This window comes from Electrophorus electricus, chromosome 7 (genome assembly GCF_013358815.1).
Source record: "Electrophorus electricus isolate fEleEle1 chromosome 7, fEleEle1.pri, whole genome shotgun sequence".
Taxonomy (NCBI): domain Eukaryota; kingdom Metazoa; phylum Chordata; class Actinopteri; order Gymnotiformes; family Gymnotidae; genus Electrophorus; species Electrophorus electricus.
The window spans coordinates 942501-957342 of NC_049541.1; the positions used below are offsets into that span (position 1 = coordinate 942501).

The following is a 14842-nucleotide window of genomic DNA, read 5'->3' on the forward strand; positions in this document are numbered from 1 at the left end:
TAAAAATGAATAAAAGCTAGTTTTGTTCCTATTTGCATGGTTTTATTAGAGGACTATTTTCACACTCACTGAACTGATTCAGTTCACTCGTTCACTCTAATGGACTGACTCAGTTCACACGTTCACTCCCTCAGCTGTGTCTGGTCTACACTGGCTCAGTGGTACTCACACTCTTTATCATCCTGTTCTCATGCTCATGGAGGTCTCCCACTGGAGACACATGAGAGGAATAAAGCTCGCTGTCCTACGTCATGGAGACGCACCGCTGACGCGCACGCCAGCTCTCACAAACCCGCCACAACATCAACAAATCGAGTTACTTCAGCTAGCACCAATAACGCCGCCCCCACGGCTATAACCATGGGGCTTACGTCAAGAGGGACAGCATGATTAGACAAATACACGAACAAGCATGCATGCACACACACGCGCACACACACACACGCGCACGCACGCACGTACCCACGCACTTGTCATCTGTGTGAGGGAGTCCTCACTCACACTGACACTCTCAGATAGTGAAAACTAGAGGTGGAACTGACACTTTCTTGTTCACTTTCTTATTCACATACTTGTTCAGTTGTTCGGGTAGCCTGGCACTCCTACATGTTCGTCTACGCTTGTCTCTCTCTCACACACAGACAGACAACTACAGATCTTTGTTGGTGGTCATTTCTTGTTTTAACTCAAACACTTTTCTCTCCATGATACAGCCTGTCCAACGTCACCCCTGACAGCCCAACACAGAACACAGCGTCTGCCCAACACAGAACATCCTCCAGCTCATCAGTGGTCTGCTTCTGAATATTTCTGGGTTTGGACCTCTCTGGGTTCAGCAGTGATGCTGACACTAATGAAAACATCACCAACGCTACTATACTCACACCAGCTCAACATTGAAAGCTTAACATGCGTCACGGCTGATCTGACCAATCAAAACAATATCTGGTAAGTGGTCCACACTAGCAAGGGATGAACAGGACAGCTGATCCCAGACCAGAACATTCAACGTGATAGTAATACAATCTCTCCTCTCCTCTCTTGCTCTCTGCCTCTATCTTTCCCTCCCTCTCTCCCTCTCACCTTTTATCATTTTTCTGTGTTGGCCTTATTCATTTCCTTTATAAATCTCTGCTACTGAACATCAGAACAAGTCCAGTGTCTAAAAGAATACGAACTCTTCAGAACAAGTTCACCGACAAAAGAAATGACACCATCAAACCTCAGATTAGCAGATCTGTAAAGTCTGGTGGTGAATGTCAGCGGTGAGCTGCTCAGACCCAACACAAGGACCAGTCAGCCCACATAACCACATCTTAGTCTAGAGGGATTTATCACTCATGCATCTTAGGAACTAAACCCAACAACGTGGCTAGTGAACTAATTAGCTAACAAATTAGGGGAAATATATCTAAAATGTGTGTGTGTGTGTGTGTGTGTGTGTGTGTGTGTGTGTGTGTGTGTGTGTGTGTGTGTGTGTGTGTGTGTGTGTGTGTGTGAAATGAGTCCTAAGTTTCAGGGATGTCACGTCTGGTCATGTTCATGTTGTAACTATAAGAAACTATAAAAGGGCTTAGCCCTTTCACACACACACTCACCATCCTCTCTTTCTCCGTCTCACTCTCTCTCTCTCTCTCTGCCCTCTCTGTCTCCCTGGATAGAGAGATCAAGGAGAAAGAGAGAGAAAGAGAGGGGTAGGAAAAGAGACATTGGTTTCTAGGTAACAGAGGGATGGAGAGATAACGTACTGTAAAGAGAAAGAGAATACAAGAGTTGTTTGAAAAGGCATTTAGTAAACCATCCCTGAGCCAGGGGAACTGTGGCGTTGGCCAAGTCTTCACTGTGTGAGTGTGTGTGTGTGTGTGTGTGTGTGTGTGTGCGTGTGCGTGTGTGTTTTCCCATGCTGCATCACACTGCAGTGTTGTTAACTCCATGGTGCTCAAATGACTGTGTAGCAGCAGGTTAAACTACTACTGCAACACACACAAACCATCCTGTTAGTGCCCTTGGGGGGTTCTTTTAGCTTGTATGCATTGCTCCAGTTATTGATGTAAAGTTCATATATCATCTACCTCGGTTGCCCGGGTAACACAGTTACTATTGGTGAAGAGAGAGAGGAGGATCTCCCTGACCTTTAAACAGTGAAGGAGAGACACTGCAGCTGTGAGTGGAGATCACACACACGTAGAGAGAGAGAGAGAGAGAGAGAGAGAGTGTGTGTCTGTGTGTGCGCGCTGGGGGAGGGGGGTAACCCCCGAAAGACTGGGGCACATGCAGCACTGTCTCCTCTCAGCCAATCGGGTGAAGGAAGTAACAGAGTTGGTGCGATTAGCACCAAGGAAACTGCGCATAAAGCACACACGTTCCTCACTGAAGCCCTCCCATTCATTCCCGAGATCACTTTCTCTCCTGTTCATTCATAAATAACGCTCACACGCTCGGCTCAGAGCAGCAGCTGTGCTACAACCGCATGTGCACTGTACACTACACCCTACACACTACACCCCACACCCTGTACACTACACCATACACCCTGTACACTACACCATACACCCTGTACACTACACCCTACACCCTAAACCCCACACTACACCCTACACCCTAAACCCCACACTACACCCTACACACTACACCCCACACCCTGTACACTACACCATACACCCTGTACACTACACCCTACACCCTAAACCCCACACTATACCCTACACCCTAAACCCCACACTACACCCTACACACTACACCCTACACCCTGTACACTACACCCTACACACTGTACACTACACCCTACACACTGTACACTACACCCTACACACTGTACACTACACCCTACACACTGTACACTACACCCTACACACTAAACCCCACACCCTGTACACTACACCCCACACCCTGTACACTACACCCTACACCCTGTACACTACACCCTACACCCTAAACCCCACACTACACCCTACACACTACACCCCACACCCTGTACACTACACCATACACACTGTACACTACACCCTAAACCCCACACTACACCCTACACACTGTACACTACACCCTACACACTAAACCCCACACCCTGTACCCCACACCCTGTACACTACACCCTACACACTGTACACTACACCCTACACACTAAACCCCACACCCTGTACGCTACACCATACACCCTGTACACTACATGCTACACACCATACATTGCACTCTACACACTGTACCCTGTACTCTACAAACTTGTACATTACACACCATACCCTACATACTGTACACTATACACCGTACACTACACATTACACACTTTACATTGTAGTCTACACTCTACCCTACAAACTTGTACACTATACACTGTGCACACCACACACCGTACTCTACACACTGTACCCTGTACCCTACGCACTTGTACATTACACCCTACACACTGTACACACCATACAATACACACCACACAACATACCCTACACACTGTACACTACTTTACATTGTACTCTACACACTGTACCCTACAAACTTGTACATTACACACTACATAATACCCATCATACATGACACACTGTACACTGCACACTTTACATTGTTCTCTACACACTGTACCCTACACATTATACACTACACACTGTTCACCATACACTGCACAATGTGCCCCGCCCCCTGGCCTGTGAGGCCAAAAGCATTTTACCATTACACAGTGAATCACTGGTCTTAATACTGTTGGTGTCTCATATATGATGCAGTGTCATGAGATTCATGTTCTTTTTTTCCATTTTCTTCATTCACCCATGAACTCATTAAAAAAAAAAGTATTTATTTCACAATATCCCCAAAAATCCCATTACAGAAAACCCAAAAAGGTACCAAAATATTTTCTTCCTAATTCTGAAGAATTAGGTGGGGTAGAAACATCCCAGAGAGAGAGAGAGAGAGAGAGAAAGAGAGAGAGAGAGAGAAATATGGTGTTGAGAAACCAAAAGAACAGAGAAAACGTGTGCTGTTACTAAGCAAACAATCAGGTGAGAGGTGTAGAGAAACAGAATACCTGCCAGGGCTGTGAATGATGGAGAGAAGGAGTGAGAGAAGGTGTGAGCGGAGTGAAGGGGGCATTTAAATGGAAGTGCGGTTATATAAAGGGGACAGCATGTTGGCGAGAACAGCGGGAGACCGCAGACTGATAACGGAAGAAAAAACCTTCCCCGACGATGGGAAAGAAACAGAACAGGAACTTCTCCACAGGAACAACTGGAAACCGAAACAGGAACAGACGAAGAAGGAACACGAGAGCACCGTTTACAGGCGAAGACGGCGCACGTGGCAGAGTGGCTGCTGCTATATGTATGTAAAAACACCTGTGGGTGACCGCGTTAACGAGCACTGGTCAGTCTCCCTCTGGGGGCAGTACGCTGGTACTGTTAGCTGCCTGTTACATTTCTGATGTCATTCATTTATGTGTGTATAATTAAAAATAAAATAAGAAATGTAAGGGGTGGTCTTAAAGACTTGAACACTAACCATCCTAAAGCAGCTTTAAGGTCCAAGCCGCCAGTGAGTCACGAGGACAAAACTCCCCAAGACTGTAAGGAAGAAACCTTGATAGGAACAGACATGCACACACACAGACACACACAGATATACACGTACACACACTCCAACATGATATGCCAACACATAATAAGACACACACACACACTACTCACAGGGGGCATGAAGGTGAATTTGGGAAACCTATTTGAGGATTCATAGCTGTAGCTCTCTCTCTCTCTCTCTCTCTCTCTGTCTGTCTGTCTGTCTCTCTCTCTCCTCTCCCTCCCCTCCCTACCCTTCTCTCTCTCTCTCTCTCCTTTTCTCCCTCTCCCTCCCCCCCCTCTCTCTCTCTCCCTCTCTCCCCGGTTTATTTCTTTCTCTCTCTCAGTCCTTCTCGTTTCTCTGCTCAGTGTAGCTCTCTGCATGGGCCGATACCCCCATAGCTGTGTGGAATATTAATGCAGCTCTTTATGGATGCTTCTGATTTTCATGTCTCTACATTCTCACTGGCAGACATTACTGAGACATTATTGAGACTGTAGCAGGCCACCATTCTCTCTCCCCTATCCCTCCATCTCTCTCTCTCTCTCTCTCTCTCTCTCTCCCCAATCCCTCCATCTCTCTCTCCCCTATCCCTCCATCTCTCTCTCCCCTATCCCTCCATCTCTCTCTCTCTCTCTCTCTCTCCCCTATCTCTCTCTCCCCTATCCCTCCATCTCTCTCTCTCTCTCCCTTATCCCTCTCTCTCTCTCCCCTATTCCTCTCTCTCTCTCCCCTATCCCTCCATCTCTCTCTCTCTCTCTCTCTCTCCCCTATCTCTCTCTCCCCTATCCCTCCATCTCTCTCTCTCTCCCCTATCCCTCCATCTCTCTCTCCCCTATCCCTCCATCTCTCTCTCTCTCCCCTATCCCTCCATCTCTCTCTCCCCTATCCCTCCATCTCTCTCCCTCCCTCTCTCCCTCCCCTATCCCTCCATCTCTCTCTCTCTCTCTCCCCTATCCCTCTCTCTCTCTCCCCTATTCCTCTCTCTCTCCCCTATCCCTCCATCTCTCTCTCTCTCTCTCTCTCTCCCCCATCTCTCTCTCCCCTATCCCTCCATCTCTCTCTCTCTCCCCTATCCCTCCATCTCTCTCTCCCCTATCCCTCCATCTCTCTCTCTCTCCCCTATCCCTCCATCTCTCTCTCCCCTATCCCTCCATCTCTCTCCCTCCCTCTCTCCCTCCCCTATCCCTCCATCTCTCTCTCTCTCTCTCCCCTATCCCTCCATCTCTCTCTCTCCCCTATCCCTCCCTCTCTCTCTCTCTCCCCTATCCCTCCATCTCTCTCTCCCCTATCCCTCCATCTCTCTCCCTCCCTCTCTCCCTCCCCTATCCCTCCATCTCTCTCTCTCTCTCTCCCCTATCCCTCCATCTCTCTCTCTCCCCTATCCCTCCATCTCTCTCTCTCTCCCCTATCCCTCCATCTCTCTCTCCCCTATCCCTCCATCTCTCTCTCCCCTATCCCTCCATCTCTCTCTCTCTCCCCTATCCCTCCATCTCTCTCTCCCCTATCCCTCCATCTCTCTCCCTCCCTCTCTCCCTCCCCTATCCCTCCATCTCTCTCTCTCTCTCTCCCCTATCCCTCCATCTCTCTCTCTCCCCTATCCCTCCATCTCTCTCTCTCTCCCCTATCCCTCCATCTCTCTCTCCCCTATCCCTCCATCTCTCTCCCTCCCTCTCTCCCTCCCCTATCCCTCCATCTCTCTCTCTCTCTCTCCCCTATCCCTCCATCTCTCTCTCTCCCCTATCCCTCCATCTCTCTCTCTCTCCCCTATCCCTCCATCTCTCTCTCCCCTATCCCTCCATCTCTCTCTCTCTCCCCTATCCCTCCATCTCTCTCTCCCCTATCCCTCCATCTCTCTCCCTCCCTCTCTCCCTCCCCTATCCCTCCATCTCTCTCTCTCTCTCTCCCCTATCCCTCCATCTCTCTCTCTCCCCTATCCCTCCATCTCTCTCTCTCTCCCCTATCCCTCCATCTCTCTCTCTCTCTCCCCTATCCCTCCATCTCTCTCTCTCTCTCTCTCCCCTATCCCTCCATCTCTCTCTCTCTCTCTCTCCCCTATCCCTCCATCTCTCTCTCTCTCTCTCTCCCCTATCCCTCCATCTCTCTCTCTCTCCTATCCCTCCATCTCTCTCTCTCTCCTATCCCTCCATCTCTCTCTCTCTCCTATCCCTCCATCTCTCTCTCTCTCCTATCCCTCCATCTCTCTCTCTCTCCTATCCCTCCATCTCTCTCTCTCTCCTATCCCTCCATCTCTCTCTCTCTCCTATCCCTCCATCTCTCTCCTATCCCTCCATCTCTCTCTCTCTCTCTCTCCCCTATCCCTCCATCTCTCTCTCTCTCTCTCTCTCCCCTATCCCTCCATCTCTCTCTCTCTCTCTCTCTCTCCCCTATCCCTCCATCTCTCTCTCTCTCTCTCTCTCTCCCCTATCCCTCCATCTCTCTCTCTCTCCTATCCCTCCATCTCTCTCTCTCTCCTATCCCTCCATCTCTCTCTCTCTCCTATCCCTCCATCTCTCTCTCTCTCCTATCCCTCCATCTCTCTCTCTCTCTCTCCCCTATCCCTCCATCTCTCTCTCTCTCCCTCCATCTCTCTCTCCCCTATCCCTCCATCTCTCTCTCTCTCCCCTATCCCTCCATCTCTCTCTCCCCTATCCCTCCATCTCTCTCTCTCTCCCCTATCCCTCCATCTCTCTCTCCCCTATCCCTCCATCTCTCTCTCTCTCTCCCCTATCCCTCCATCTCTCTCTCCCCTATCCCTCCATCTCTCTCTCTCTCTCCCCTATCCCTCCATCTCTCTCTCTCTCTCCCCTATCCCTCCATCTCTCTCTCTCTCTCTCCCCTATCCCTCCATCTCTCTCTCTCTCTCTCCCCTATCCCTCCATCTCTCTCTCTCTCTCTCCCTCCATCTCTCTCTCTCTCTCTCCCTCCATCTCTCTCTCTCTCTCTCTCCCCTATCCCTATCCCCCCATCTCTCTCTCTCTCCCTCCATCTCTCTCTCTCTCCTATCCCTCCATCTCTCTCTCTCCCTCCCCTATCCCTCCATCTCTCTCTCTCTCCTATCCCTCCATCTCTCTCTCTCCCTCCCCTATCCCTCCATCTCTCTCTCTCTCTCTCTCTCTCCCCTATCCCTCCATCTCTCTCTCTCTCCCTCCATCTCTCTCTCTCTCCCTCCCCTATCCCTCCATCTCTCTCTCTCTCTCTCTCTCTCTCCCCTATCCCTCCATCTCTCTCTCTCTCCCTCCATCTCTCTCTCTCTCCCTCTCTCTCTCTCTCCCCCCTATCCCTCCATCTCTCTCTCTCTCTCTCTCTCTCTCTCTCCCCTATCCCTCCATCTCTCTCTCTCTCTCTCCCCTATCCCTCCATCTCTCTCTCTCTCCCTCCATCTCTCTCTCTCTCCCTCTCTCTCTCTCTCTCCCCTATCCCTCCATCTCTCTCTCCCCTATCCCTCCATCTCTCTCTCTCTCTCCCCTATCCCTCCATCTCTCTCTCCCCTATCCCTCCATCTCTCTCTCTCTCTCCCCTATCCCTCCATCTCTCTCTCTCTCTCCCCTATCCCTCCATCTCTCTCTCTCTCTCTCCCCTATCCCTCCATCTCTCTCTCTCTCTCTCCCCTATCCCTCCATCTCTCTCTCTCTCTCTCCCTCCATCTCTCTCTCTCTCTCTCCCTCCATCTCTCTCTCTCTCTCTCTCCCTCCATCTCTCTCTCTCCCCTATCCCTATATCTCTCTCTCTCTCCCTCCATCTCTCTCTCTCTCCTATCCCTCCATCTCTCTCTCTCCCTCCCCTATCCCTCCATCTCTCTCTCTCTCTCTCCCCTATCCCTCCATCTCTCTCTCTCTCCCTCCATCTCTCTCTCTCTCCCTCTCTCTCTCTCTCTCCCCTATCCCTCCATCTCTCTCTCTCTCTCTCTCTCTCCCCTATCCCTCCATCTCTCTCTCTCTCTCTCCCCTATCCCTCCATCTCTCTCTCTCTCCCTCCATCTCTCTCTCTCTCCCTCTCTCTCTCTCTCTCCCCTATCCCTCCATCTCTCTCTCTCTCTCTCTCCCCTATCCCTCCATCTCTCTCTCTCTCTCTCCCCTATCCCTCCATCTCTCTCTCCCCTATCCCTCCATCTCTCTCTCTCTCCCCTATCCCTCCATCTCTCTCTCCCCTATCCCTCCATCTCTCTCTCTCTCTCCCCTATCCCTCCATCTCTCTCTCCCCTATCCCTCCATCTCTCTCTCTCTCCCTCCATCTCTCTCTCTCTCCCTCCATCTCTCTCTCTCTCCCTCCATCTCTCTCTCTCTCCTATCCCTCCATCTCTCTCTCTCCCCTATCCCTCCATCTCGCTCTCTCTCTCTCCCTCCATCTCTCTCTCTCCCCTATCCCTCCATCTCTCTCTCTCTCCTATCCCTCCATCTCTCTCTCTCTCTCTCCCCTATCCCTCCATCTCTCTCTCCCCTATCCCTCCATCTCTCTCTCTCTCTCCCCTATCCCTCCATCTCTCTCTCCCCTATCCCTCCATCTCTCTCTCTCTCTCCCCTATCCCTCCATCTCTCTCTCCCCTATCCCTCCATCTCTCTCTCTCTCCCTCCATCTCTCTCTCTCTCCCTCCATCTCTCTCTCTCTCCCTCCATCTCTCTCTCTCTCCTATCCCTCCATCTCTCTCTCTCCCCTATCCCTCCATCTCGCTCTCTCTCTCTCCCTCCATCTCTCTCTCTCCCCTATCCCTCCATCTCTCTCTCTCTCCTATCCCTCCATCTCTCTCTCTCTCCTATCCCTCCATCTCTCTCTCTCTCTCTCTCTCTCCCCTATCCCTCCATCTCTCTCTCTCTCTCTCCCCTATCCCTCCATCTCTCTCTCTCTCCCTCCATCTCTCTCTCTCTCCCTCTCTCTCTCTCTCTCCCCCTATCCCTCCATCTCTCTCTCTCTCTCTCTCCCCTATCCCTCCATCTCTCTCTCTCTCTCTCCCCTATCCCTCCATCTCTCTCTCCCCTATCCCTCCATCTCTCTCTCTCTCCCCTATCCCTCCATCTCTCTCTCCCCTATCCCTCCATCTCTCTCTCTCTCTCCCCTATCCCTCCATCTCTCTCTCCCCTATCCCTCCATCTCTCTCTCTCTCCCTCCATCTCTCTCTCTCTCCCTCCATCTCTCTCTCTCTCCCTCCATCTCTCTCTCTCTCCTATCCCTCCATCTCTCTCTCTCCCCTATCCCTCCATCTCGCTCTCTCTCTCTCCCTCCATCTCTCTCTCTCCCCTATCCCTCCATCTCTCTCTCTCTCCTATCCCTCCATCTCTCTCTCTCTCTCTCCCCTATCCCTCCATCTCTCTCTCCCCTATCCCTCCATCTCTCTCTCTCTCTCCCCTATCCCTCCATCTCTCTCTCCCCTATCCCTCCATCTCTCTCTCTCTCTCCCCTATCCCTCCATCTCTCTCTCCCCTATCCCTCCATCTCTCTCTCTCTCCCTCCATCTCTCTCTCTCTCCCTCCATCTCTCTCTCTCTCCCTCCATCTCTCTCTCTCTCCTATCCCTCCATCTCTCTCTCTCCCCTATCCCTCCATCTCGCTCTCTCTCTCTCCCTCCATCTCTCTCTCTCCCCTATCCCTCCATCTCTCTCTCTCTCCTATCCCTCCATCTCTCTCTCTCTCCTATCCCTCCATCTCTCTCTCTCCCCTATCCCTCCATCTCTCTCTCTCTCTCTCCCTCCATCTCTCTCTCTCCTATCCCTCCATCTCTCTCTCTCTCCTATCCCTCCATCTCTCTCTCTCCCCTATCCCTCCATCTCTCTCTCTCTCCCCTATCCCTCCATCTCTCTCTCTCTCCCCTATCCCTCCATCTCTCTCTCTCTCCCCTATCCCTCCATCTCTCTCTCTCTCTCCCCTATCCCTCCATCTCTCTCTCTCTCTCTCCCCTATCCCTCCATCTCTCTCTCTCTCTCTCCCCTATCCCTCCATCTCTCTCTCTCTCTCTCTCCCCTATCCCTCCATCTCTCTCTCTCTCTCTCCCCTATCCCTCCATCTCTCTCTCTCTCTCTCCCCTATCCCTCCATCTCTCTCTCTCTCTCTCTCCCCTATCCCTCCATCTCTCTCTCTCTCTCTCTCCCCTATCCCTCCATCTCTCTCTCTCTCTCTCTCCCCTATCCCTCCATCTCTCTCTCTCTCTCTCCCCTATCCCTCCATCTCTCTCTCTCTCTCTCCCCTATCCCTCCATCTCTCTCTCTCCCCTATCCCTCCATCTCTCTCTCTCTCTCTCCCCTATCCCTCCATCTCTCTCTCTCTCTCTCCCCTATCCCTCCATCTCTCTCTCTCTCTCTCTCCCTCCCCTATCCCTCCATCTCTCTCTCTCTCTCTCTCTCTCTCTCCCTCCCCTATCCCTCCATCTCTCTCTCTCTCTCTCTCTCTCTCCCCTATCCCTCCATCTCTCTCTCTCTCTCTCTCCCCTATCCCTCCATCTCTCTCTCTCTCTCTCTCCCCTATCCCTCCATCTCTCTCTCTCTCTCTCCCCTATCCCTCCATCTCTCTCTCTCTCTCTCCCCTATCCCTCCATCTCTCTCTCTCTCTCTCCCCTATCCCTCCATCTCTCTCTCTCTCTCTCCCCTATCCCTCCATCTCTCTCTCTCTCTCTCCCCTATCCCTCCATCTCTCTCTCTCTCTCTCTCCCTCCCCTATCCCTCCATCTCTCTCTCTCTCTCTCTCTCTCTCCCTCCCCTATCCCTCCATCTCTCTCTCTCTCTCTCTCTCTCCCCTATCCCTCCATCTCTCTCTCTCTCTCTCCCCTATCCCTCCATCTCTCTCTCTCTCTCTCCCCTATCCCTCCATCTCTCTCTCTCTCTCTCCCCTATCCCTCCATCTCTCTCTCTCTCTCTCCCCTATCCCTCCATCTCTCTCTCTCTCTCTCCCCTATCCCTCCATCTCTCTCTCTCTCTCTCTCCCTCCCCTATCCCTCCATCTCTCTCTCTCTCTCTCTCTCTCTCTCCCTCCCCTATCCCTCCATCTCTCTCTCTCTCTCTCTCTCTCCCCTATCCCTCCATCTCTCTCTCTCTCTCTCCCCTATCCCTCCATCTCTCTCTCTCTCTCTCTCTCTCCCCTATCCCTCCATCTCTCTCTCTCTCTCTCCCCTATCCCTCCATCTCTCTCTCTCTCTCTCTCCCTCCCCTATCCCTCCATCTCTCTCTCTCTCTCTCTCTCTCTCTCCCTCCCCTATCCCTCCATCTCTCTCTCTCTCTCTCTCTCTCCCCTATCCCTCCATCTCTCTCTCTCTCTCTCCCCTATCCCTCCATCTCTCTCTCTCTCTCTCTCTCTCCCCTATCCCTCCATCTCTCTCTCTCTCTCTCTCTCTCCCCTATCCCTCCATCTCTCTCTCTCTCCCCTATCCCTCCATCTCTCTCTCTCTCTCCCCTATCCCTCCATCTCTCTCTCTCTCTCTCTCCCCTATCCCTCCATCTCTCTCTCTCTCTCTCCCCTATCCCTCCATCTCTCTCTCTCTCTCTCCCCTATCCCTCCATCTCTCTCCCCTATCCCTCCATCTCTCTCCCCTATCCCTCCATCTCTCTCCCCTATCCCTCCATCTCTCTCTCTCTCTCCCCTATCCCTCCATCTCTCTCTCTCTCTCTCCTATCCCTCCATCTCTCTCTCTCTCTCTCCCCTATCCCTCTCTCTCTCTCCCCTATCCCTCCATCTCTCTCCCCTATCCCTCCATCTCTCTCCCCTATCCCTCCATCTCTCTCTCTCTCTCTCTCCCCTATCCCTCCATCTCTCTCTCTCTCTCTCCCCTATCCCTCCATCTCTCTCCCCTATCCCTCTCTCTCTCTCCCCTATCCCTCCATCTCTCTCCCCTATCCCTCCATCTCTCTCTCTCTCTCCCCTATCCCTCCATCTCTCTCTCTCTCTCTCCTATCCCTCCATCTCTCTCTCTCTCTCTCCCCTATCCCTCTCTCTCTCTCCCCTATCCCTCCATCTCTCTCCCCTATCCCTCCATCTCTCTCCCCTATCCCTCCATCTCTCTCTCTCTCTCCCCTATCCCTCCATCTCTCTCTCTCTCTCCCCTATCCCTCCATCTCTCTCTCTCTCCCCTATCCCTCCATCTCTCTCTCTCTCCCCTATCCCTCCATCTCTCTCTCTCCCCTATCCCTCCATCTCTCTCTCTCTCTCTCCCCTATCCCTCCATCTCTCTCTCTCTCCCCTATCCCTCCATCTCTCTCTCTCTCTCTCTCCCCTATCCCTCCATCTCTCTCTCTCTCTCCCCTATCCCTCCATCTCTCTCTCTCTCTCCCCTATCCCTCCATCTCTCTCTCTCTCTCCCCTATCCCTCCATCTCTCTCTCTCTCTCTCCCCTATCCCTCCATCTCTCTCTCTCTCCCCTATCCCTCCATCTCTCTCTCTCTCCCCTATCCCTCCATCTCTCTCTCTCTCTCTCCCCTATCCCTCCATCTCTGTCTCTCTCCCTTATCCCTCCATCTCTCTCTCTCTCCCCTATCCCTCCATCTCTCTCTCTCTCTCTCCCCTATCCCTCCATCTCTCTCTCTCTCTCTCCCCTATCCCTCCATCTCTGTCTCTCTCCCTTATCCCTCCATCTCTCTCTCTCTCCCTTATCCCTCCATCTCTCTCTCTCTCCCTTATCCCTCCATCTCTCTCTCTCTCTCCCCTATCCCTCCATCTCTCTCTCTCTCTCTCCCCTATCCCTCCATCTCTCTCTCTTCTTTTGGCTCCCCTCTTCCACTGAGCATTGACAGAGAGAGTGCAGCTGTCCTGTGTGTGTGAGTGTGTGTGTGTGTGTGTGTGTAGGAGGGGAGGTGAGGGGCTCACAGAGACAATTAAAGGAGACATGATTAATATGTCAGCATAAACACCATGGAAGCACAGAGCGGCAGCGACGTACAGTTCTCAGTAAAGCAACACGTGACCCTTGGCTATCATAGATCAGCTAGTCAAGCAAAGCGCTCACAGTCAACAGCCATTTTGTGATGCAGTTCATCACAAAATAATGTGGGAGGATCTGAAGAGATTCTGATGTCACACACAACCCGCCCTTCTGACACGTGGTGTGGGGTAACACTTTAGGAAAAATTCACTGTCAACAGCCCTTGTGGACTGACAAAGTAAATACTGAAGTAGTAAACACTGAAGTAGGAGATACTGAAGTAGTAAACACTGAAGTAGGAGATACTGAAGTAGTAAACACTGAAGTAGGAGATACTGAAGTAGTAAACACTGAGGTAGGAGGTCCTGAGGTACAGGAAAGTGCAGTGCACAATGCAGTGCAGTGAGTGCACAACTCACACAGACAGGATGATTTACCAGGTTTTAACGAGGTACTCTACAACCCATATAAAACCAAATGCAATTCCCACCTCTTTAAAAAGTCATAAAATAACCTGAAAATAAGAAATAAATACAAACCTCTATTGCTATTCTATCGATGCATTTTGTGTTTTCATAGTTCAAGTCTGAACAGTAACAGAGCTGGTGAAAATTTCACAAAATCACAAACACTTAAACTGTGTGTGGGGGAGGGAGAGAGAGAACACACCACTAACCTGAACACAATTTAAGTGTAAAAATACAGTATAATGCCAAAAGTCCATTTGTACACTCCTATCCAGAGTGATACAGCTTTATCATGACAACAGTGTGTCTGCTTCCTGGGACTCGATCCCTCAGCCAGGTACAAGGTGTGCACTAACATGAGACTGTCTTACCTTCCTAGGTCTACATACGAATGAGGATTGTTTCAGTGGCAAACGTTAACCTGAAGTTCTGACCTCATTATTACCGCACAAATCAACACTATGTCCTGTCCCCAAAAAATATTTTCTGTTACAGTAGAAAAGCCTGTTTATATAAACTGTCCGTGTGACGCTAGTGTTGTGGTGCCCCCTGGTGTTATCGTCTGTGACATTCATATCCAGACCCATGCTGACGTAGAGTTAACGCGCGCTGACGGGACCGAGTGCACGGGCGCACGGCAAAGCCAGCCTGGGTCTCGCGCAGAAGTCTGTCCGTGCCGGATTAAGCACACATACCTAACATCAGAATGCGTGCGTCTTTCCCCACATGCTGAACAAGAAGGTGCTGGAATTTGGAGAAGTCCCCGAACCAGTCGAAGCTCTCCTCCGTCCGGTAGCGCTCGTCCCAGTACTCCGCGGACCGGTACCTCGAGTTACAGTCCGGTAGAAATGCCATTCTTCTGGGAAAGGGCGGCGCGCTCGTTGGCTACTTAACACCAGGTGGTCGGGTGAAAATGTTGGTAGTGTTTTCTGCCTGAACCCTAATACATGGGAATGTTATATCTACGGATTTCCCTTTACATAAAAGAAGAC

The 14842-nt window shown here is 51.2% G+C and overlaps 1 protein-coding gene across 1 annotated transcript in view; it reads right to left on the minus strand.

Annotated features, from left to right (window-relative positions):
- The window catches only part of ece2a (endothelin converting enzyme 2a), a 54670-nt gene extending 39962 nt beyond the window's left edge, over positions 1 to 14708 (minus strand). The window contains exon 1 of the mRNA XM_035528638.1: positions 14546 to 14708. Coding sequence (XP_035384531.1) covers positions 14546 to 14705 — 160 coding nt within the window. The 5' untranslated portion in view covers positions 14706 to 14708. The remainder of the gene's footprint in view (positions 1 to 14545) is intronic.
- Between the last annotated feature and the right edge of the window lie 134 nt (positions 14709 to 14842).